This window comes from Trichoderma gamsii (genome assembly GCF_001481775.2).
Source record: "Trichoderma gamsii strain T6085 chromosome Unknown Scaffold_31.2, whole genome shotgun sequence".
Taxonomy (NCBI): domain Eukaryota; kingdom Fungi; phylum Ascomycota; class Sordariomycetes; order Hypocreales; family Hypocreaceae; genus Trichoderma; species Trichoderma gamsii.
Genome location: NW_020171368.1, coordinates 260,025 through 284,430, shown reverse-complemented (window position 1 = coordinate 284,430; position 24,406 = coordinate 260,025). Strand labels below are relative to the sequence as shown.

General features: G+C 50.7%; 6 protein-coding genes across 6 annotated transcripts in view; 3 read left to right on the top strand and 3 right to left on the bottom strand.

Moving 5' to 3' along the window:
• Window positions 1-1,574: 1,574 nt before the first annotated feature.
• TGAM01_v207979 (hypothetical protein) lies at window positions 1,575-2,336 on the top strand (the record flags this gene model as incomplete). Its single annotated transcript, XM_018805709.1, has 1 exon — window positions 1,575-2,336. One exon carries the CDS (start codon window positions 1,575-1,577, stop codon window positions 2,334-2,336), a length of 762 nt encoding a protein of 253 aa, XP_018661132.1.
• Window positions 2,337-5,478: 3,142 nt separating this feature from the next.
• On the bottom strand, window positions 5,479-5,871 carry TGAM01_v207978 (hypothetical protein; the record flags this gene model as incomplete). Its single annotated transcript, XM_018805708.1, has 1 exon — window positions 5,479-5,871. The coding sequence occupies one exon, from the start codon at window positions 5,869-5,871 to the stop codon at window positions 5,479-5,481; it is 393 nt and encodes a 130-aa protein (XP_018661131.1).
• A 78-nt stretch (window positions 5,872-5,949) lies between these two features.
• Window positions 5,950-11,871, top strand: TGAM01_v207977 (hypothetical protein; the record flags this gene model as incomplete). Its single annotated transcript, XM_018805706.2, has 1 exon — window positions 5,950-11,871. The coding sequence occupies one exon, from the start codon at window positions 5,950-5,952 to the stop codon at window positions 11,869-11,871; it is 5,922 nt and encodes a 1,973-aa protein (XP_018661129.2).
• Window positions 11,872-15,059: 3,188 nt separating this feature from the next.
• TGAM01_v207976 (hypothetical protein) lies at window positions 15,060-15,430 on the bottom strand (the record flags this gene model as incomplete). The annotated part of the gene is made up of 2 exons (XM_024550219.1): window positions 15,060-15,246; window positions 15,306-15,430. The coding sequence occupies 2 exons, from the start codon at window positions 15,428-15,430 to the stop codon at window positions 15,060-15,062; spliced, it is 312 nt and encodes a 103-aa protein (XP_024405050.1).
• A 1,713-nt stretch (window positions 15,431-17,143) lies between these two features.
• TGAM01_v207975 (hypothetical protein) lies at window positions 17,144-19,305 on the bottom strand (the record flags this gene model as incomplete). Its single annotated transcript, XM_018805705.2, has 7 exons — window positions 17,144-18,181; window positions 18,241-18,277; window positions 18,343-18,570; window positions 18,692-18,994; window positions 19,059-19,100; window positions 19,180-19,212; window positions 19,271-19,305. 7 exons carry the CDS (start codon window positions 19,303-19,305, stop codon window positions 17,144-17,146), a joined length of 1,716 nt encoding a protein of 571 aa, XP_018661128.2.
• Window positions 19,306-23,545: 4,240 nt separating this feature from the next.
• TGAM01_v207974 (hypothetical protein) overlaps window positions 23,546-24,406 on the top strand; it is a gene marked incomplete at both ends in the record, with an annotated part of 1,228 nt that continues 367 nt past the window's right edge. Inside the window, 2 exons of the mRNA XM_024550218.1 lie at window positions 23,546-23,561; window positions 23,680-24,032. Of these exons, the coding sequence (XP_024405049.1) occupies window positions 23,546-23,561; window positions 23,680-24,032 (369 nt within the window). The remainder of the gene's footprint in view (window positions 23,562-23,679; window positions 24,033-24,406) is intronic.

Here is a 24,406-nt window from a genome sequence, read left to right as displayed (position 1 = left end):
CCCTTTTGATCGACAACGCGGCATCTGCGCAAAAAAAAGAAAGACGAGCAAAAGAAGACTGTGAATCTGAGTTGCGGCAGCCCACCCTTCCCGGCAAGTGAGTGCATCATGCAAGGAACCATGCATCACCAAGATGGGGCATTTCTTCTTTCTCCTGGCTTCTTTTTTTTTTCTCCCATTATGCCCCCTCTCGTTTTGTTAGTTCTAGCAGCATGCGCGCCTGATTTGCCCAGGCCCCTGGCCGATCCAGCAAAGAAAAGCTCGATCGGAGTGGTTGAAATGCAAATCATGCAGATGGAATTTCATGCTCGGCTTTCGGAGCAGCATGACCCTGGGGCTCCAAAACCCCACCGCAGATTGCATCCACGGCGTGTAAGTGGACGATTGTCGCGAGCATCATCTTGGCCAAAAGAGTCATATGGCTTGCCTGGTGGTGTGCCCTAGTCTCAGCTTACGAGACGCTTCTGCCATTTTGACAAGCCCCGCAACATTGAAGCCTCTTTTTTCCTGTCGTCCCCGCGTCAATCTTTTTCTGGCTTTGTCGTTGGAGCTTGTCTGCTTGTCCAACACGGGCCGCTCATTCGCCGCCTTCTAGCCCAGCCCAGCCCAAACCTCTCAAGCTCGTTTTCTCACTTGGACGCTGCGCAATTCTTGGAATGCTTTAGCTCGGGCCACACCGTTTTTTTGTCGTTGATGGCTTCGAATCGGTCCATAGTTGCATGCCTCATGCGGCAAATATTGGCTCTCCTCACACCACCAACGGCCTTCAGCTTCTGCCCTTGATTCGTCTCTCATGACTCGACCCGGGCGAGCAGCTCAACATGGTGTCTCCCACGGCGATTTGTGAGATGTGATAGGGCCGCACACCATCTGTGGATGGCCCCAGACACATCCCTCCTCCATAGGCCGCCTTCACGTGGGCGCAGCGCTTCCTCATCTCCAGCCTGCTGATGACCGTCAAAGGGCATCTGGGCCTCACAAGGCCACGCCCACCACCCCAGTCCAACCGGCACTATGAGCGACTATGAGCTGCATTGGTGACGTTTTAGTCCCGGTTGGGATATCTCAGTTGCTCACCTTGTCCAGTCGGCATACCCGCTGCCCTGCATTGCATATATAGTCTGCGGCTGATCTCGCTGCCTCAACTCCAGGCTCACTCGCTTTCTTTTGGCTGTCATCACCAAGGCTTCTTTTGAATATTCTGGACAGCGTTGTTCGTTGGTCCATTGTGAAGGATTTCGTCTCTTCGCTCTCCGTGGCTGTTCACCATCATCCCGTCGGCGGCGCCGCCCCAGCCACTGACACCTATCCCTCGTTTTTTCCTCATTTTCTGTCACTTTTTATTATCGGTTCCAACCACACGTGGATAAATAAGGGCTTATCCCAAGAGGCTTGCTCATAATTACACCCACCGTCTGAGTCACCCAATAAGGTTGCAGCGTGAAGGCATCAACATAAAGTCCTATTAGTGCCGGTTCTGCCTGCCCTACAAGTCCTATTTAAAACCCCTGCATATCCTGCCCTCTGTCAAAACTCGGCCTCTTCCCCAGGCAAAGTGGTTTTTTATTCCGGCAATGCCCATGGAATCCGTCTTCTCCTCTCGCCGAGAATACTGGCCACCAACCCAGATCCGCTTGACTCCCACAAAGATGTCTATCAAGAAGCGATCCAGCATTGAGCCTCGACCGCTGCTTGAGGACATTGATGACAACCCTCTCACCTACTTCCTCACTCCCATCCCCGACGACGATGAGGATGATGAGATGATGATGGACCTGGACTTGGACGTGGACATGATGGACTTTGACGCTGGTATCGAAGACGCCAGCCAGCCCCGCGAGGCTGTCCGCAGCGTCAGCCCTTCCTCTCTCGAGGGCCTTCGCAAGCCCGACAGCAATCGCCCGGCCACCCCAGAGTCCGACTCGGATGCCCTCACCACCGATGACGACGACGAAGAGGAATACATTCGCTTCTCCCCGGCATCGCCCTCGTCGATGCTCTCGCCACTGCGCGATCTTGCCATGGAGAGCCTTCGCTTCAGAGCAAAGACGCCCGTCTTCGGTCTCACTACCAATGCCCTGCTCTCTCCCAACTCCTTCCCGGCACCCACCAGCAGCAGGGGCAGGGGCAGGACAAACAACCGCGCATCACCCCGCCTGCAGACCAGGAGCCTCTCTGCTCGCGTGCGAGAGAACCACCTCTGGAGGGAACCCAGTCCCGACGTGTGGTCCATTGAAGAGGAGACTGAAGAGGAGTTGATGAGCGACGGTGGTGTAGACATTGCGGCTGCAAAGCCAAAGAAGAGAGTGCGCTTCGTGCTCCCGGTCAACCAGTAATGATGCGAAGCATCTCCATCATCCCTTCATCCTGCATTAATTAACCACCATCATCCATCATCCACCATCCATCTACCATCATCCATCATGCATTGGAGTTGGCGTTAAAAGGCGGTCTGAATTCTTTCTTCTTTTTCATCTTTTCACACTCATATCTTGGTTCGGAGGTTCTTTTGATTTCTACATTGGCTCTCTTTGCTACTTGGTATAGCATCCTGACAGGAGGCGTTTGGGCGGCTTATTGCTATTTTGACGCATATCTTATGGAGGGAGGTTCTCTGTCTTTTCTGTTTCGTTTTTGTTTTGGATTGTTCATGCTTGACCATCGTGAGCTGGGACATCCGGTGGAAGCAAGGCATATTACCTAATACATGGACGGAGGTGGGCTTTTGTGATTTTTGTTCATTGCACTTACACACACATATATACCACCTGGAGGCATGATTTGGATGGAGTTGGAGGCTTTTTGATTATTAGTACCTTTTATGTGCTACGCGTATTTACTACCAATTGACTCTTCTCATTATCTTACATTTCCACAATTAAAAAAAAAAATGAAGGCGAAGACACCCAGATCATGAATGAAATCTTGCAGAAGAGACCAAAAAGAATTTAACTCTCCGATACTGGGAATCGAACCCAGGGCTGCTCGGTACTTCAACTGTAAGTTGAGAGCGAGCGATGTTAGCCACTACACCATATCGGATTAAGATGCTATAGCTAGCAGATAATTCCATCCATCAGAGATTAGAGCGCGAAAGGTTATCGCCACCATCGCAAACCAAAGACAGCTCTATTCCAAAAAGCAGGCTGATAAGCCAGTGTAGCACTAACAAATGCCTGGGTAACCTCAACTGAGACCTGCATGCCCCCTCCGCATACGGTCATGATTTGCGCCCCATATAAGACCTGCGCATCCATGATTTTTTCCCTTTGCGACGTGATCTGTCATCGGAACTTGGATCGCACAATCCTTGCGCGCTTTATTGGACTGCGGACATGGGGGGAGGTTATCGCTGTGGGGCCTGGGATGATCAGCTGGACTTTTGGATGTAATGCAGATGCATGTTCACGGCTGAGAGAATGGTGCGTGAGTGAGCCGTGCGGGCTGTGGAGAGAGGCTGTGAGGGAGAGAAAGCAGGAATAAATGATCCGGGAGCTTCGGTGAGAAAATGGTGAGAAGGAGTAAGAGAGAGGGCGCTTATTGATGAGAAGTGATGAGATGATTTGTGACATTTGATTGTGCTTGTTCAAGGTGAGAATCGGTTATGGATGAGCGAGAAAATGAGAGGAGTGGAGTGGAAGATCTTGACAAAGTGGCCTCTTTTGGTGTACGAGGGGATTGAGTTTGGGGAAGAGACAAACAATCGAACGACTTGTGCATACGAAGAAAGAATGGGAAAGAGAAACAGCATGTGTGTAAGAGTGTGTGTGAGTGAGAGTGTGGAGGGTCCGATTGCATCGTGTGACTATCTGGCACGATCACTTGTGCCAGGGGTTGGAGCTCTTCATACGAATGTGCATGTGGGGGAGGTGAGACGTTGGAGGAGGGGTTATGAGAGGTTCCTGACGTTGTAACGCTGGGAAATGCGATCATTCCAATTTGACATGAATTGCTGAGAAAAGGAAAGGAAACAGATTCATGGCTGGGAAACGTGAGCATATCAGATGATTGATGGAGATGGTTGCGCTCTGTAGCCATTTTCCGTGGGGTTTGGGTGTGTCCATGCTGTACTTATTTTCTATTGTGCTAAACCACTTATCGAGATAACAGTCTTCTATAAAAGCGCCATCTACTTATTTTGCTTCCTCATACATACGCCAAGCCTTTGCAAGGAGTCATGAGAGCAAAATGGAAGCTGCTTCAGGAAAATTTCAACCCTCCCCAAACAATAAGTATCACTATTACCTACAAATATCTTTCAGTAGTAGCAATGAGAAAAGCTATTTGAGATTCATGAGGTCTGCAGCATTAACGTTGGCTCCCCAGTGTGATTGTTACAATTTGGACATACAAAGAGCGTAAATGAGGCATAGAAGTTTATGGTATTGATGCGATGCAACATAGAAGAGTGTTTTATAAAACTTCCTGGTATTTGTTCATTGTGCTAAACCACTTACCGAGATGTAGTAGTCTTCTACGCTGCCTGGGTACCTATTTCTGCGTCGAAGGATTCATGGCTATCTTTGCCAACTTTAGTTCACAGCAAATTTAACCCTCCCCCAGGCAAGAGAGTATCACTATTATTACTAAGGTTTTTTTTTTAAACCAATCAACAGCTCCTATCGCGCGGCTTTTCATTTCACAGCATTTTTAATCCTCCCTAAAGCTGTATCAAAGCTCAGCCTCGTTTGAAGATACTGTTTGTTGTTCAAAAAGAAAAGTTTCCATGCTTTTACTTTCTATCTCTGGGTATATAACAGTGCCACTTATTCTGTGGAAATGTATTCTTGTGTTTGATGCTGAAAGTCTGTTAGAGCGAATCTTATGCGTCGATCAACGCAGCCAGACTGTACGATAGATAAACTGCCTCAATCTCGCAATCTAGCGGAAAACTTCAATGATTCTCATGTCGCGCCAAGATCCATGCCATCAATCTCGTCATTTAGATAGGCCAGATTATTTTCAGGTAAAGAAAAACAACAACCACGAAAACAAAAACAATCCAAATCAAGGCAGGGCGATCCCGGCCATCATGCTCGTGGGTCCCATCAGCTACAAAAATAGCCACCAGCCCATTTGGCGTTAGCAGCACTAACCACAAAGCCCGTAGTGGTGTCCTGCGAAAATGCAAGGCCACCTCTCATTGGCCACGGCCCGGCCCTCCCAGCGCCATCAGTGGCTTTTCAGTGACGCTCGAGCTGTTCCGAATTGTTTACAGCGGGCTGTTATTAGAGGCGACCCCGCTGGTTACTGCGGCACCCAGCAGGCGCTTTGGAGCAGCAATTTCGAAGCTTGGACGATGGAGGTGCCACGGCCATGGCAAGCAGCGTAAGCATAAGCAGCGCGGCAATCATAATTCACAGCAGCGATTGACTCGGACTCGCACCTGTACATACAGAGTCGCACACGTCGTGTGGCCCGACGTCAACGTCACCATCTCCGTCCTCCCACTGTCGCTCATTTTGCTCCCCGCGCTCCCTATTCCGCCCTGTTGATATCCTCCAACTCAGCTTCAATCGGTCGATTTTTCTCGCGACGCTCAGCTTTCTCCTTTTCTCTTTTATCTCCTTCTGCCTTACCCAGAAGCGCCCACGAGGCTGATACAGCTGGTCTGGAAGCTTCGAGCTGTCGAGCTCGGCTGTCATGTGCAACGGCCAACGCGATACCACGTCGAACAAAGAATCTCCAACCCTCGATGCGAATAGAATGTTGCTCAAATGAAGTGAGTAGCGCAGTGACAGTTTGCGGCTTGTGACCTCGCGCATCAGCCCATTTTCCCTGGGGACAAGGTCCATTGCGAATAGCTGAAGCATTTTGGGCAGCTTGGGCAGCTCCGCTTCCATCTTCGCGTCCACGCCTGGATTGCTGCATTGGCCAATCTTGTCTCTGTCTTCTATCTTCTCGTGGGATTGGAATTAATAGTGTAGATGTCGAGCAGATTAATAGACTATGACCTCGCCAACCGATTCCAGTAGCGATAGCAGCGCGCCATCCGACCCTACGAATCCAAACGATATCCCTAATACCGCCGAAGATGGCAAAGTGGCAGACGACAATGCCACTCCTGGAGAAGCCCCCAGGCCTTCGGCGGCGGCGGCGGCGGCGGGAAATCGTCCTCGGGCAAATACAACGAAGAAGCCGGAGCCCCCTTCATTACTCCACGACTTCCTTTTAGGGCGGCCCTCCCCGGCGAGACTCGAAGCAGACCGCAAGCGACGACAAAGCACTGGGACAGTCAGGTCAGACATCCGACATGATATGAAGCAGACCATGGTACGAAAGTTACAGCAACCAAGTGGTGTCAATGACAGGGTCAAAGCATGGCAAAAGGCCAATGCCTCCGCCATGGCGGATGCCGACCCAGAAGATCTGGCCACGGAGCCAACGGAGCTTGCGTTTGCTGGAGAAGAGGTGGAAAGTGTCACAGAGGAGGATCGGGTACGAATCAAAATGAGGCAGAAGAAGAGACCACCCAAAAAAGTAGTCGTCCATAACAGCAACAATGGCAAAGAGCCGGAAAAATCACCTCTGCCCCCTCCTAAGAAGAGGATCGTTAGCGACGATAACTGGGTCAGACCAAAGGTTAGGAAGCCTTCCGTTGTGAGGAAACCTTCAGTTCGCAAAGTCTCGCCGCGCCCTAGGAAGCCCAGCAACCCGACACCCCGAGTTCCAAACGGCTTTGCATTTCGAGCAGTACCCAATCCATCCTTTCAAAGTAAAGTCAAAGCATGGGCCGAAAAAGTCGTTACGCCGCCTCCACGGAGCCGTAGAGGCTCATTATCTTCCGAGTTATCGACTTCCTCTGAGGACGACGAGGACGACGAGGAAGATAGCGATGATGGAGAAACAGAAACTGAAATCACTGCGAAAAAACCTTTGAAACCTAGCACGGGCGATGACGATGGGATTCGAGTGCGTCCAATACGGCAAAAGCAAGGCGACGACGACGGAATTCGAGTTGCTCCAGTCCAAGATAGGCAGCCAGATGATGGTATCCGCGTTAAACCTATGCAGCCTTCGTCAGCTGCAGCCCAGGATGACGGTATCCGAGTTAAACCGGTAAAACCTTCACCTGCAGCTCACGATGATGGTATCAGAGTTAAACCTATGAAACCGACGACATCTGCAACCCTGGATGACGGTATCAGGGTAAAACCAATGACCGACTCCAGATCGGAGCCTGGGGCGCCACGACCAGCACGCGAGAGAAGCAAAACTGCAGGTGCTGCTGCACCCAAGAAGCACACAATTGATGACTTGATCAAGGCTGTCGAGGAAGCAACCCAATTATCAATGTCAGACCTTGATACCCCGCCTCAGGGGACCCAACAGAAGCCTCGAGCCGGCGTGAAAAGGAGTGGAACAAAGCGTCCCAACGTTAGAGCCAAATCAGTAGACGTCGGTTCCCGTGCCAGGGAAATTCTGGAATCAGATTTGGGCACATCTTTATCAAACAAATCTTTGGCTGACATCCCGGGGGATATCCCATTTGGGCAGTCTGCCTTTAGTGAGTTGGATTTGCCTCTACGGGGCCCTCCCAAGAGTAAGCCAAAGCAACAGCCAAAGCGCTCAAAAATGGATAGAGCAGCGAGCCTGAAAGCCATGCCGAACGTACTGAAAAAGGTGGTGGAGGAGGGCAGAAAGATTATTCAAGATCTTAATGAACCACCACGGCATGCTGTACCCAATAACCCTCCCAGCATCGAAAAGTGGCTCAACAACACTGTTGAGCCTTATGATAAAGACAATGGGCCGATGTCACCTACGTCCACATTGACTGACGAGGATGATGACGAGGATGACGATGTCACTATCGGAGAGACCACGCCCAAAAAGCCAGAACCAAAAAAGACAACGGCCAGAGAGACCACGCCTCGAGAGACAACGGCCAGAGAGACAACGGCCAGAGAGACATCGGCCAGAGAGACATCGGCCAGAGAGACCACGCCTCGAGGAACCAGACCTAGGGATACCACACCTAGGGGAGCCAGACCTAGGGAAACCACGTCCAGGGAAACCTCGTCTAAAGAAACCACGCCTAAAACGGCGACGCCGAAAAGGAAACCTTCAGCGGAGACAAAGAGCTCAATGGCGTCTGATTCGCGTGTAGTCTCCAACGTCACCTCTGATCTCACTTCCAATGTTACTTCCAGTGTAGAGACAACGCAAACAGAGGAGACTGTTCAGAGTGCCCCTGGCTCTGCAAATTCAACGCCCAAATCTGGGGCATCTAAGGAGAGAGAGCTTTCCAAAAAGAAGTCATCATCGTCAGACGGACTGAGGAGGAGCCGCGCTACAAGAGATTCGCAGTCTCAGTCCAAATCAGGAAGCAAAAGGCGGCCGTTCCTTGGCGCTCTGAAGGAAGCTTTTCAAGGAGAATCTGCAGAGCTTACGAAGCCGGTAAAGAGCTACCAGAGCCGCGAAGAGCGGCGAATCGAATTTGAATCTTCAGAGGATGAAGAAGAGCTTGACGCGGATTCCCAGTACATGCAATCAAACTCTGATTTGAGTAGCTGGGTTACTACGGACACGCGCTCAAGCACAGATAGGGACTCATCTGTTCACAGCTCAAGAGGGGCGCCATATATGGCCGGACCGCGCCTCCGACCCCCTACCAAGGGCCAGTATGAGCTTTCGACAATTCTCTCCGCTGGCTCTAGCGTTAGCCATTCGGAAACAGAGTCAGATGTGACAGAATCCACTCTCACTCGGTCAACGACAGTCACAAAGTCGGCTGACCCGAGAATCCCACAGCGGCAAGGCTCAGGGCTCAAGAGAAGGCTAACAAAGCACTCTGACCTGGTTTCTGTACTCTCGTTGCCTGATGATAAAGATGTTCCGCAAGGGATCATGAATAACAGGTCAAGACCGAGCTTGCGAAAGGCTCGCGGTTTGGCCAATGACGTGACTGCCGACGACTTGCTGAAAGAGTTTGCCGATGATGAGAACCTGTATCAGCGAGAGCTCAAAACTTTGGTCGATGGTGTGGTACCCGTGCTTCTCTCACACGTAGTGACCGATACCTCTGGAAACGCTTCTCCCAAGGTCAAGGTCGACACCACTTCCAAGTCAGTGGTCGACATGGGAGTCGCCCTCGAGAAGCTCAAAACCGCACATTCCAAAGCCCCCCTTACAGATATTCGTCGGATGGCTAACTGGGCTCATGGCGTTGTCCCACTGTATGATAATTACTTGAGTGTCTGGAGGCTGGGCTTCCAGGACTTGATAATTAATCTCGCGCCACGACGAGGCGTAGCGGAGGGGGACGACTCTCTTCTTGGTGCCCTGCCTAGAAACGCAAACGGCGATCTAGTTAATGATCAAGGAGAGCGAGTGGCTGTTGCCTACCTTTTGAAGAAGCCGCTGCTCCGCGTGAAACAGATGGCCAGGTTAATTGTTTGCGTCGACCAAATGTTTTCTTCTCCAGATACCAGCCAGCTAGTCAAAGATTTTGAGGCTTTGCAAGAAAAGGCACGCCGGCGCCACAGAGAGGAGGTTGCTAGAATCATTGACGAGGAAGCCATCAACACAGATACTACAAGAGCTCGAGATCTCAGAACGCTTGGCCCGACCAAGTCCATTACTATCGAGTTAACCCGTCAGGTCAGCGCCAAGGATATTTTCTCGCTTGATATTGCCCACTCCAACGGTCAAAGGTTGGAATGTCAGGTAGAGCTGGTGCACCGAGACAATCAAAGCCAACATGGAGACCAAGGAGACCTTCTCATCCGAGAGGTGGGCGACGGCCGACGTTCCTATCTTCTTTTCCCACCCATTTCCATGTCCCTTGTCTCTGCTCGCTCAGGAGATGGAAAGTTGGACCTGGTACTTATGGTTCGTGGTAACCACAACGGAAAGCCATGGCATGAGCTGCTCAATCTATGGGCAGATGAAGAGGAGCAGATTCTAGACTGGTTGGATATCCTACCTTCATCTCCCGTCCCGCCCAGGAAGCCTGAACCCAGCATCTTGGACGAGTCCGAGCTTGGATCGGACTCTCCAGGTAGATTGTCGGATGTTCCAGTTGGCGTTCAGAGCATGCTAAGTGCGGCATCTCGATCCGAAGTCACCGAAGATGATTCTGGCAGCGAGCTATCAGCTCCGCCGACTCCAACACGAGCTGCGCCTGGAGCTCCTGGTAGTCAAAAACAAAAGGCATCCGCACAAGAAGTTGAGAGGTCTGGCTCTTCCAAGACAATTCCTGTCATTTATCACAACGATACGCCACCGCCGCGACCACCTGTTCACCGAACTCTTAGCCCCACGCCCCAGCAGACAGCAAAGTCTCAGTCACTGCTTAAACCACCTGTCGACCACCATGCCAGTGCTGGGCTCAAGAGGATAGGTTCCTCTCCTCTCAAGCATGAGTACCTACCTTCCGAGGTTTCTACCGCGTCTGGTTTGTCTTCTGCTGTATCCTCGGTAGTGGAAGAAGGAGAGGAATCGGAAACAGAAGATGACGACCTGTCTGGAACAGAGTCCGAATCTGAGTCGTCTGACGAAGAAATGGAGAGCATTGATGTTCCTCAGACTGAGCTTGGCTATAGTATAAGAGAGGATGGTCGGAGAAGAGGCTCCAACGCTCCCTCATGGACCCCATCGTATGCACCCTCGTATACCCATGGATCTGAAGTCAGCTTGACGCCGTCCAACTCTGCTTCTCAAGCCGGCCTTCATGGACGAAAGCCATCGTTAGAGGCTGGTAGTGTTGCGAAATCGGGGCGATGCTTGGCCACCGTCTCCAGATGGTCTGACAAGGGTGCTTGGAAGGATATTCATCCCGACCACTGTTCGATTACCGTTTCTGATGGTCTCATTGAGGCATTCACTTTCAGAGATAGCAATTATACCCAGATGGATGACAAGCCCATCATCGCACTGGATCTTACTCCCCTGGTATTAATTCGACAGAGCACTGCGGTCGATCTGGAAATCCGATCTTCATTGCAGGCCCACAGCAAACTAGCACCAGTTTACCAAGGCGGCAACTTCCGCTTCCGCTGCTTGAACGGCCCTGATTGCTATCTTCTTTACACAGCCGTGCACCATGCTCGTCTCAATAACCAAAAGTATATCCAGCTCGAGCAGGAAGCCAGATTCAGAGGCTTTGGGGAACGACCGGCCCCGCCTCAAGATGGAGACACGAGCAGCCGCCGTCGCACCTGGTTCGGTAGGAAGAACAGCTACCGCAGCTCAGTCAGAGCACCTTCACAGTATCAAGATGGAGCCAGTACTACGCCTTCTTCCGCTCAGTCTGCAACCAGTTTCCTCAAGAAGCTCACTCTTGTTGGAAATCTGTCTTTCAACCTCGCGCGATCATCAATTGACAAGCGCGGCGGCCGAGGTGGAAGCGGCGGCAACAGCCTCTACGGATCTGGCTCTTCATCAGGATACGGAACGCCTCGATCTCCATCTGTGAGCGTTGATCACAGCAGTGCGGGCCCTGTGAATATCGACGCTGAGAACATTCGCATCCGGCTACATCTTCTCGTCTCGTCTGCGAAGTGGGAAGACTATGGCAACTGCACTCTGCAAATCCGTCGACCGCCTCCTGGTTGGCGTCAAGCCCTCCGAGCGGACCATGGCCTCGAAAAGAGAGTCACGGTCACCACTATACCAAAGAAGAGCTCTGAGAAGGCTATTATCCTACTGGATGCTGTTCTTGGAAGTGGATGCTTCACGCCTATGGGTAGTCGAGGTATCGTCTGCGGCGTCTGGGAGGAAGTCAAGAGCGGCGACGGCGTCATCGGTGGTGTTCCAGCGAATGGAACCACGGGTGGAAACATCAAGAAGTGGTGCTTCCAGTTTGCCAGCGTGGCCGAAGCCAGTTGGGTGATCCGGCTGGTGCACCAAGAGGTCATTACTACATGATTGACTAAAGCACAATTTTATGAGATATAGTTCAAAGCCATGGTGCCTGCTTTTGTTTGCTTGCCTTTGCTTTATTGGCTGGGCGAGTATATTTTCGATTTTACCATTCATATCGTTTTTCTTTCTTCTTATTCATTTGCTATGAGCATACATACCACATCCTTTTGTATTAGTTCTGTTGCCGCTGTTATTACAGTGGCTACATTTATTCCCCCTTATTTCGTTGTATAGCGTGGAGTTAGATATTTGTATATATGAAGAGGCATTTTGTATTTAAATGAAGAGCCGGGGGGGTGGTTGGTGGTTGGTGAGGAGGATGGCGGGTGAGCCTTTTATCCTCCTCTTTTTCTCTTTTAGATCCCTCTCTAAGTGTTCAGATAGGTACTCAGTGCATAAGAGAAAGGAAAGGAGAAGCGCGTGGTTGGTATATCATTTAATTGGAGTGCACAAAGCTGTTTGGAGGCAGCTTGAATAAAGTTAGAATTATGAGAGAGAAACAACTGTTATTGTGACACATTTGTAATATGATCTATTAGACATATGGTGGTTATCGATATGTATGAGTATATAGTATTATGTAGATGGCGTAAACATTGAAGAAGAAAGCACTGGAACAATGATTCGTTCTACAAAATAGGTCTTAGGGCTGTACCAATGGTTTTCCTGGGAAGATCAAAGTTATACCTCAGCGATATATTCTTCTTCTCCGAGCCTGAACTGCGTTGCCGAGAATGTTACAAAGTCTCATAAAGCATGCCTCGTGACCCAAGTTTTTTTTCCCTATTTCACAGCATTTTTAAACCCTCTCCAAGGCAACTAGTTCTATTACATGTACCTATATGTACCTAGTATATGTAAGGTGTACAGTAAGGCGCTCTCAAGATCTGCCTAATTTGCCCCCGTACGGTGCAGATACAGCATATCATTGTCTATGCATTATGTCAGTACATAAATGTATACAGTATGGCAGCGTGTATATGGTATGCTAGTATTCATATGCTGCTCACCACGTGGCCTTGGGGCACTATTCAAAGCTCACATCGACCAAAGAGCTTCCCGCTATTGTACACTGCTTTGTTCATACAAACGGCATGTTAGGCTATGAACAATACCTATATCGCCAATCTTTGCGTTGATCAAGAATCTTCACTGAGCCGGGACTTCCGACACAATTCACCCAGGATCTCCCAAACTAATAACATAATGGGTATATCAGCCACGCTACCCCCCTGAAAGTTATGATTCGGCTTTGTCACTGTACTTCCTACGAAGACAAATTACATTTCGTAGAAAGTTCTTCAACTGGTCAACTGTAAAGCATCTCTGTCTCTCAAAATAGCACGTTCATCTAATTCTCATGCTACATGTCATCCTTGAAAGTCTCCGAAGGCCCATCTTGCCCCAACAGCAAGATGATTGGCATACAACAGCCTAAGCGCTAAGGCAAGGCATCGGGCGACAATTTTTTTCACTCTGCCTAGCATGAATCGAATATGCCTTAGAGAAAGGACCTATAGCATGTAGTAGTAGTTTTGTTCCCTCCTTTTAGACTCCGCCTCCTTTTACGGCGTTCACCGGGGCGGCTGGAATACGAGGGAAACTGCCGAGGGAGTGAAAGATGACTCGTACCGGGCATCTGTATGAAATTTGCGTGCCTGGAGATGAGAGGACAAACTAGGAAGATTTAGGACTTATGATTCGATCCCCTTGAAAGGGCGAGGACAGTGACTTCTTGACGGCGGCAAGTCCCAGAGGGCGTGTGCAGGTTTTTGCTAGGGAAGGGGGGGAAGTTGTTTGCGTCGCTCAGTGGATCAAACTAACGGAGCTGCAGGATACATGAGTGAATAATGAGCTGTCTCTCGTGGTCCTATTGGCTCGCAACGATGATGGCAAAGTTCTTTCAGTGCAGATCAGGAGGCGAAAGGTGTTCCGGCCTAGACGAGCATCGCGTGCTCTGACAGAGTTCAAAACTAGGTTTAGGAATACAACGTTGCTTGCAGATATTCAAGGGACAAAGCAGAGTATGATTCTGTAAAGGACTCCTGATTATAGTTCTCTCACAGGGTACAGCGCTCAAGTGTTCCAATAGAGTTGCAAAGGATCAATATCATAAGTCGAAAACTTCTAATAATAACTACGAAAGGAATCGAACAAGGGGTAAATAAATGGAATATTCGCGATTCCTAGAAGCAAACTATCCCATTGGACTTTTCGTTCCCATCTCCCTGTTGAAAAATTTTTTAGCAGCTCGTATTGTCATCTTCCAAAGTGTTATGGTCTCGTTTCTTCCTAAAACATCTCCCTAGCAAAAACAAGCCCATAACCAGAAAAGCGCTCTATAACGTCTTTCACAAAAAAACAATTTGAAAATAATTTCGCAATACGATAAGTTAACAAATAATAGAAAGCTCTCATTTCCTTTTTGTTCTTGTTTCTCACTTATACGAAGCTATTCCAATAGTTCTGCCAAGTCTTTCCAAAAAAAGACCGCAAAATCTCGTATTTACATCTGCCCCCAAAACATCTGGCGTCTCATAATAGCTAAAAACCCGCCGCGTCAGAAATTGATCCAATAATTGCCGTGTCCTAACTATTAAACAAAAAAAAGAAAAGAAAAGAAAAGAAAATGCAAAAAGTATATCCGAAATATTTCCAAGTACGGCTTGTCCACTTACCACGAAAAAAAAAGAGGTAAAAACACCAAAATAAACATCGTCAAAAAAAAAATACCCACTCACTCCCCTTACCCAAAAAGAGATTCAAAACACAAAACCAGATTCCACCCGCTCCCCATGCACGCTTCTGTTTTTATGCTTGCAACTACTTTTCCTGTTCCTCTTCGTATGTATACATACAAATATATACATAAATAGATTTCCCCTTCCCACCCCAATAAACAAACCAACCAACCCCCCCTGCCACCCATTTCTCGTATTCACAAGCGTCCCCCAAGTCCAGAAGCCCACACCCCGTGGACTGGCTAGACCTAGAACGGCGCAGATATCCGCCATCGCCTAAATGATCCCTAGCCAAGCCGGTATCTTTTCTTCTTCATGTTTCCTGTCCTCTCCGTTTTTCCCCCTCGCAAGTCTCCTCTCTCTCTTGACCCCCATCCCCGTTTTCCAGTCAAGGCTTCCGTATCATGTACAAGATGCCCCCAGTCTCATCCGTTCAGGGCCTGTCAAGACCTAGGGAAAGATGCCTAGAAACAATATTGAACGGATTTTGGCCGTGACGGGGCACGCCGTTGCCACACCCTCCACCTCACCGTTTCGTCTTTGCCAAGGATATGTGTGATGTGTGTGGTGCCATAATGCGAGAAAGGGTAGGGGGGCCCTATTTTGCCGCCGTGACCTACTGCAGGTGAAAGAGAATCTAGAACAGGGCGCTTAGTATGACGGGGAACAAATCTCCCAGAAGGAACTATTACCTACCTGTAGAGCCAGCAATATGAGTTTAGTTGGGGTAACAGGGGCTGGCCTTGCTGAACCAGAGGCAAGATAATGCAGAGGCAAGGGGAATCGACCAACCAACGAGCAAACCACCCGGCCCAGCCCATTCCAGACCACTCTCATCTTCAAAGATTATCCGATACCAGTCGTAGTAGGTGGTTCAGAGATTATCCGTCGATACTAGTAGATCAGAGATTGTCCGATTGCAATTGTCCAAAGTAGGTCACTCAAATTTCCACTTGGAGGCCTTTCGCACTTTTGGGGTCTTTGGGACGTGAGCAGACAGGGCTCTTCGACGTTAGTTTATGCTGCCCCCTCCCCCAACCAAAGATAGAATGAATTCGATCCGGAATAGACATGAGATAAAGGTAGCAGGATAGTAAAACGAATAAAGAAGAAGCTTAAAAAAAGGCGTCAGTAAGTTTCCACAAATTGAGACTCGCTGAGATATCATCATACCTTGTATAGAACACCCTGTATAAATCGCAACCTGTATCTAGCCAATTAGAATCTGTAGGCACAAGGATGCAGAACTCGCATGGCACGTTCGCTTGGTGGATCAAGTTTTGGGACTCAAAGATATTCAGACAATGTTGAACGTAGTATTAATCCAAATTCAGGCTGCCACTAGAGGCAGTCCGTGAATTGACCATAAGCATTTTCGCAGCAGCTTCCCCCATACAGCATTGCAGCAACTATTAACATTCATCCACACACATCTGTCACATACATGCCCCTGGATCATCATCACTGGCACTTTATGCCCGCTGATAACCACCTTATTATCCAAGCTGCTTTTTTCCGAAAACAAAACAAAAGTCCAAAATACAAAATGCAAACAAAATCTTCTCTCCCCGCCGTGTGTTCATTTGAACGCCGCGAAAACGCCATATTCTATCCGATAAAGTGTGCGTGACAGCACAAAAATAAACAGTCGCTATGCAGTGTGATATTCAATTCGCCCAATTACCATTTTGTTTATCCAATAAAGGAGTGACTCTATGTCGACCTGGTGTTCGTCATAACGTAATAATTTCATAAAGGAGTGTGTGTGATCGTGTGTTTGATCTGGGGTATCTTTCGTCTAAAGGATTGTCGATTAAGCTGGAGGGTATCATTTCAAAAGGAGTGTCGCGTATTAGATAATACATTAATAGTTAGTTGGTAGTTATTCGTGTCGTCAAGGATTGTTCTATCGAGATCAACTCGAGGTTGTAAAGGAGTGTCGTCGGGCGTTGGGCTCAAGCAGGCTGTGGCTGACAGGAGCAATAAAAACAAGGCCCATTCATCGTAGTTTTGTTGTATGGTAGCGAGCGTCGTAAGGAATGTTGTACATTTGCGTCTGCGTTAAAAATCAAGAGAAGAGGAGAAGGAAGCAGATGCCAGCTGCGTCGGGTTGGTTGTCCATATGAGAGGAGGTTGGTGAGGCTCGTCGCGGAGGAGTGAGGAAATGGTGCCCAGGTGCTACTCCATCAAACCGCTCGCTGCTTGCCTTTGCTTTGCGGCTCCGAAGAAGTCGGAATTAGAGGCGCGCGTGACAGCGGTGATGGAGGGTGTGGCGCAGAAGATGCCGAAGCGGTTTGGCGGTGTCGGTGGTACGGCTTGCTTGACAGCTGGACTGGAGACTCAGGAAGAGGAAGCATGCCGAGGGGGTCCTGATACTGGTACGGTGATGGCGATGGAAGCGGCGAGTGGGATGGTGCCATTGTCGACGAGCCATCTAAAGGCGGATACGCTGAAGTACTGGAGTTCCTGGGTGGCAAACGGTCAATTCCGATTGTGCTTCCTCGAGCCGGGGTTGGAGAGCCGGGTGTGTGTGCCTAGATCCACACGGGCTGCTGGGGAGAGACGAACCCGACGCCGTAGCTACTGCTGTAGTGCGCATCCTCGAAAACGGGCGATTGGCCAGGAGGAAAGCTTCGCATGTCATACGCACCATACTCTTCCGAATCACTGTATGCAATGGAGGCCTCAAAGGTTGAAGATGCCGGGCTATAGGCGCCACCAAAAGACGGAGAGGGGACATTCAGATACTGCTGGTGAGGATAGGGAGACGAGATGACGAGCGGACTGAGCGACCCATGGGGAGCAGGTGCGGCAGGGCTATTGAGCATTGGCATCTCCTCAGCGCTGTAGCTGAAAGCCGGGTTCCCATATGGCATGTAGGACTCCGTTGCGGGGATCATTGGTGGCACCTCCTCCAGATGATGGAAGTTGGGAGGGTGGAACGTGGGGAACGAAGGGGTTCTCTGCGGACTCATCCAACCCATGCGAGACCGGAACTCACTGACGGTATCAATGGGAAATTCCATGAGCGTGAGCGGGGTCTGGTAGGTGCCCTTGACAGTGCTCGCAACGTTGATGGACATGAGCCGCCGAGCAATCTCCTCAATGGGGGTCATGGACAGGCTGCCAAAGTAGGCCGCACCAATCTCGGGAAAGAGACGCTCCATCAACAAAGCCACAGTGTACAGGTGAGCGATGGCGACCAGGGAGTTGGCAGAGGCTTGGTGAGACTGCAGGTATCCGACTGGAACCCAGAAAAGCCAAGTCCTCAGGGGCTGGAGGCGCTCAAACTGTTGGGCAATGGAAAGAGTGGGGCTGATCTTACGAGAACCCTTGAGAAAGCTGATCAAGTGCTGCATCTGAGTGGTGTCTTCCTTGTAGTGCTTCAGATGAGCTTCCACCTTGATGACTTGCTCGAGGGTCCGCTGATAGGCCTCAATGTCGTCCTTACGTGGCTGGGTGGGCCTATGCTCAGGGTCCGGAGAAGCAGGAGCGGTTGGGAACGTGCTGCTCTCAGCAATGAAGTCCGTGAACTCAGACTCATGCTTCCATGGCTCCATAGCATCAATCACCTAACGGAAAGAAGTCAGTATGGCGTAATATGAATGTGCTAGTAGTAAAAAAAACACACCGTCGAAGTACCCTGCATAAGCTGGGTCCAGCTGCGCCTGTTGAGGGAAATCTGGTTAGCGATGCATTGCTCATACAAAAGTCGCAGAAGAGCGACACTTACCAATCCGTGGCCTGCCACGACAGCACCAGAGATGCCGCAAGGATGGCGTCAGACGTATCGCGAGAGAATGAGCCAATAGCCGCATGTAGACCGCTCAAGGCTTTACCCTTATGCTCGAAAGCCATACTACCGACTAGAGGGCAATCGGTCAAGAAGGCCAGGTGCATGGCGGAAAATGCCAACAGCGCATGCATCACATAGGGAGTGGTGGCTCCGATCTTGATCAGGCTGGAAACAATAGTCAGTGTCTGTTTAAACATTGTGCTACCACTGGCAACGGCAAGGTGCCGCCAGAGTAATGGTACCGATAGAAAAGCAGGGGGAGGATGGTTCCTGTTAAAAAACTTACGTCGGGATGTGGCGCGTCCACAAAGTGAAGTTGTTGGCGCCGAAAGTCTGCAGCTGAACGTACAGCGAAGAAACGTGGTGAATCAACCGGAGGTCTTCAGTGGAAAACGCTTGCGCCACGGGAGCTGGATAGATGTTGAGCGATGGAAAGGGGAACTGGCCAGTCCTTTGCCATTCGGCAATGCAGACTTCGATTTCGGGAGTCCACATGAGATCGGGTTTGTCTGGCGTGGTTGAGCGACCTGCATCAGGAACCTGCACATCGTTGTACGGGCAGCGGATCTTGTGCTTGGTGCAGTTGCGGCTGAGGGCATGGTGTTAGCAAAAAAGAGAGGCGTCCGGCTGAAATCAGAATGGGCCAAACTCACCATTGAGGGAAGCTCTCATCACAACGGATGTGGCGACGCTTGCTGTAAAGCCATAGTTAGACCAGAGTTTGCGGGTTTCATCAGAGCTGCCGTCCAAGCAACATCAGATATTAATACGTACCACGTATCACAGCCTTTGCGAGACTTGGTGTGACTATTCGAAATGAGGTCAGTTGATGCGCAGAAAACGCACAGAGAAGGGGGGTACACACCTGCGACGAGGAGGACCACCGCCAGGGCCAGCCATTGTTGATAATGGGAAAGTGTTGAGATTGTGACAGGTGACCTATGAGAACAAGCGCTGGTTAGCAGATGAGGTCATATATTGAGCGCCCAAGGGTAGGAGATAAAGAAATGCATTGAGCTGTGGGCGAAATAGCAGAGCAGACGGCACATACGGAAAAGAAAACACAGCTGAAAACGGCTGTGCTTGAAAAGCGAGCGAGAGTTGTGAGGCTGGGTTACTTGGCTGTCGTCCCAAATACTTGGTTTATCAAGCTATAGCTGTGATGTGCAGCAGCTAGTGTCGATTAATTTTGCTGGATCCTTGCTCCAACGTTCTCTTAAAAAGTAACAGTAGCGATTGAATATGGCGTAAAAAGTTTTTCTCTCCCAACTCTTTGAATTAAACGTAAAAGTGTTATAGTCGTAAAAAAGAAATGTATTTTTAAAAAAGTTTTTTTCGTTATTTGTTTGGTAGCGATTGTGGAAAGCGATTGTGGTGGTGCGAAGAAAGAAGCTCTTTTAGATAGACATTTACGGCGATTTCGAATTCGGTCCTAGAGGACTTGAGAACCCGCGGCTAGCAGCTGGTCTGGATGTTTCGAATGTTGCGCAGTTCGAAAAGCTCAGACGTGACTTGGCGTAGCTGGAGAAATGTATTCCGGGCAAGAAAGATGTTGATTTATCGATTCAGATAAGATCTCTTCTTTGTGGTATAATGATCCGATGACTGCGAGTAAGATACGGCGGAGTCGGCGGATAAAAAAGCTGCGGCGGAAATGGCGGTTGTGGGGAGGATCAAAAAAGCGAGAGCACCGATAAAAGCGAATGACAGGAGTCAACGAGGACTTCCTAGGAGCGAGAGGAAAAGGTGAGCGAATGTGGGAGAGCGAACGTTGGAAATCGAGAAGATTTGGAGTGTTAGGACCAGGGAAAGGAAAAGAGAGGGGAGATGCTTGGGGGACTGGGGAATGTTAAATAATGGCGGCAGCAATCCCACCGGACGCTCAGCGAGCCTCTGCCCCAAGCGTGCTGTGCTGTGCTGCTGCGGCGCGGCGCCGCTGGGCTAGGCTGGGCGCTACGCTGTACTGCGCTATGCTACAGTGGGCAGCCAGCCCCTACAGGCGGCCACTCAGCCATGCCGGCCGGCACTGTACGCACAGGTACAGGCGAGCGCAGGCGCAGGTACTGGCCAAGGTACAGGTACTGGTACAGGTACGGGTTCCGGCGCAGCCTCCCTGACCCTGGCCCCGGCCTGACCTCGCCGAAGCTGTAGCGCTGCTGCTAGCTGCTTAGATCCTTCCAGTCTGAGCGTTGGTGCTAGCGAGAGCTTTGCTCGTCCGCCGACGTCGTAGGGGCCCATTAGGCTTAGCCTGGCAGGAGACAACGGGTACAGCAGGTACTTGGCCTTTGACAAAAGGCCCCTCAGCGGCCATGTCCCGGACGGACGGGGGGGTGGAAGGGGGTGCCACGCGCTGTGCGACTCGGGGTTTTCAGGTGGTGAGTCGTCGCGGCTAGTGGGGGGTTTTGGTGCTCGTCTGCTGTTTATTGTGCTGTGTCAGGGCACATTTGATGGCACAAATGCGCACGCGGTGCTGAACAGATGAAAGCATTTGATGAGGTGGTGCCAACAGCCAGCTCCAAGAGGTACATGTATGCAATCTGATACATGTATGGAATACGTACCTAGGGCTGGACAGTAAGTTTTTTTTTATTTTTATTTTTATTTTTTGTGTGCTTGCCAGGCTACCGTGCTTCAATTCAAACACACACCTACTGGCACATATCTGAGACACAAAGTACGGAGAATCTATAAGCGGGCACCATCACAGGCAAGGGACCATCGGCATTCTCTCAATGCCAAGAACACCGGACAGCATTTGCCTGCAAATGTGAACACATGGAAATGTCCGTGAGCAGACGGGGCAGGGCAGAGCAGCAGCACAGCGCAAAAGAGCAGGGCCTCCGGTCGGCACCGCAGTGGAGAGAGGGGGGCGAGACGGGTGATGGGTGATGGGTGATGGACGGCTGGGTGAGGGACGATGATGCTTCGTACGAGCCCGCGAAAAGGCTCTGGACAGTTCAGGCTAGGGGTGTGACGGCCTGATGAGGCTTGGCTCCCTGGCCTCAAGCAAGCGTCCAAAGGCATGACGCACATGGCACGATGCCCACAGCACCAGAATTATAAATAGGTAACAACTGGGGCGAGCCGTCGGCCTGGTTTGGCCACCAGGGTGCGGGCAATGTGGGGGATGGAACCAGCAGACGTCGTTTGGTTGCGTTTTGTTTTTCGCACCCTGCTCGCGGGCTTAGGCTTTTTGGGCCAGACGCCATGGCACAGCGTTAGTTGAGGCCGGCCTTCTCTCAGGGTGAAACAGACTGCGCGATTCGACGCCATCAGACGAGGATCAGATGGTGCCAGCACATTGTGGCCTGCGGAATTATCCTCTGCGCCGTGGGAGTGAGGCCCCCAGAGCCTTGCTGAGACGCTGCCATTGGAGCCTTTTCTTTCAGTCTCTTCGTATCTGTGAAATGAGACGAGAAGAAAGGAACACTCAGTTATGCTATTATTATCACGCCCCAACTTGCATCTACTTTTGGCTCGCACTGGTTCATGTTACGGCCGAGGGCACTCCGTAAAGGATAGGAGTATTTGAGTCAAGAGAATTCGCCCCCATCATGCCGATATGCGGCAACCAAAATGCTAAGCAGAAGGCTGAAGATGAAATGAAAAGCCTATCTGGCACAGAGTTCGCCATAGTCATCTACCAATTGTCTAGTGCAAGCCGCCTAGCCGAAACAGTCTTCGGGAACCAAGAGCTTAACTCGGTGGCTTCCTGAGATGAGATGCCCACCAGAGATGCCCACCAGAGATGCCCACCAGAGGCCAGAGCTGTCCACCGCTGGGCGGGTGTGGATCCTTGTCGTCACAGGCAGCTTTCCCAAAAGCCCACCTGCCTTGCACCACGCATGCACATGCAGCCTCTAGTATTGCACCGATTAGCTCTTGCAACAGAACCCTAATGCCAATCTACATGCAAGCCCATTGTAGCTTAGTAGTATAGTAGCACGCCAGAACTGTACTGCGCCTGTACATCTACGGGCGCCTGTCAGTCTAGTGCGCAGGACAGACCGGCCAGGTACTTGCCTGGCAGCACTTGCCGTCTGACTTGGTATCACATCACGCCGAGCCCTGCCTCCTTCCCTACCTACAGTAGGTAACTGACCTGCTCGTACTTGGAGCTGTTGCCAGGCGCAACTCAGCGCAAGCATCGTCTAGACCCATGCCGCCATTTCAAAGAAGGCAGCCATTTATCCATTCTTCAAGTCCTGCTTGATTCCTATTTGCCTGCTACACTACTGATTACAACATGAGGTTTGGGCAAAGACTGATCAACCAGGAGACACTCAAAACCCTGCTCGCTTACAGCAAACAACACCTGTAAGCCAAGAGACACTTGCCAAACCTTACCCATATACTGGAGCAAGATGGTAAAAGGTCGAGGGCGTACCCACCAAATACTGGAGCAGCTTTCAGAAAAAAAGTCGGCAGCCGGTTCACCTGCTAGCACTAGCAGTACTTTTTACAAGCGACGGCATCTAGCGCCCTGGCCGCCACGGAGTCCTCGGCTGCCGCTATGCAGAAATGCGGCCAAAGGTCTGAGGTACTCCATATCGACATGTCGTCAAATCGTCTTCCCTGTCGCCCATATTAAGTCCATGTTAGGCAATACCGGTGAGCTCTCCGTCAACCAGGAGGCCCTGAAAGACGATGCTCCATCCAGCACATGCTGCGCGAATGCTGGTCGGTGCTAGCATAATGTGATGCACGAATAATGCCGTCGATATTTGCTGTCAGGTGCTCCGTGCCGCTCTCCACGCACCGGCGCGCCACTCTCGGCCTAAAGCCAAACGGCCGGCTCGTCCTTGGGCTTTTGAGGCGTTGAGGCGAAGCTCTCGCAAGTCCTCCATCGCGCGTCTCAAAGCGCCTCCAACGGTCAGTGCTCAGCTAGGGGGCGTTTTGCTTGCTTGGCCCCCCCGGTTGAGGTTAACGTTACCAGCAAATTGCCCTCGTACTGCTCGTACCAGGTATATGGCGAATCTCCAGCTGCCAGGTACCGCGTCTACCTGGAAGGACTGCTGTCACGACAGTCACAAAATCTGCCGCTAGACGCAGTGACGGCGATTAATCCAGCGGCCTCGCCTATCTCTCTAATCAAACGGCTAGCCAGGCCCGGAAGGTTCTTAGAGTCTGGATCTCCGACATGTCAGTGCCAGGAGGTAAGTCAAGTCCATAAACAGTAACAATTAGCAAGCAACTGCCGTATGACCTTGCATGCTAACAGACAGATACATCCAGACTTGGCTGGCGCGCTGCTCGAAGCCAGCTGAACTCCAGGCCCCGGTCTTCGAGAAGCCAGGAAGAATCTTGGCGCTCGTCTCACTTCTTGCTTCGTCCATGCAGAGCCCACCGCGGATATCGGCAGCAGGCCATTGACAGGTTCTGGTACGCCTGTCGGCCGAGCAAATCTATGGGCCGACCGCACGGAGCGCATGTACTCCCTACAACTCCATGTACCATCTCCTGTCAACTGGCGATCCCGAATCGTGACCAATGTCGTCAACAGGCGGCGGCAGCAGCAACAAAGCACCTTGGCACCCAAGCGCGGCATATTACTAGCGGCATATCCTTGCTGTCGGAGCGCGCATCTCGTAGCCAAGCAAGCACTGACCCCCAAGAGGCTATATCGAGTCAGTTATCGAATCCTCAGCCTGCCGTCCTGAATAGGCTACTCTTCCGTGCGAGCGCCAATGTGGTTGGCTGGCTGGTTTTACACTGCATAACATCTCAGCCACTCTCATCATTGGCCCCGCTCTGATCAAGCGCGTTCCTGATCTACAGGAAATGAGAGAGCCATTGTCTCTTAGTCAATCGTCTCATCATCTAAAGATACGAGGTCACAGTCTTCCTCCAGCAGCTAGAATAGTTTCTCAGCTCGGCATTGCGCTTAATTAAGCAAAGCTCTTGACGCCAGAGCCGACAAGCCGCAAATAGCCCTGGACCCTGAGAACCCCCCCCCCCCCCCCCCTCCCCTCCTCCTCGGCTACCTTCCCCGATGAATTGC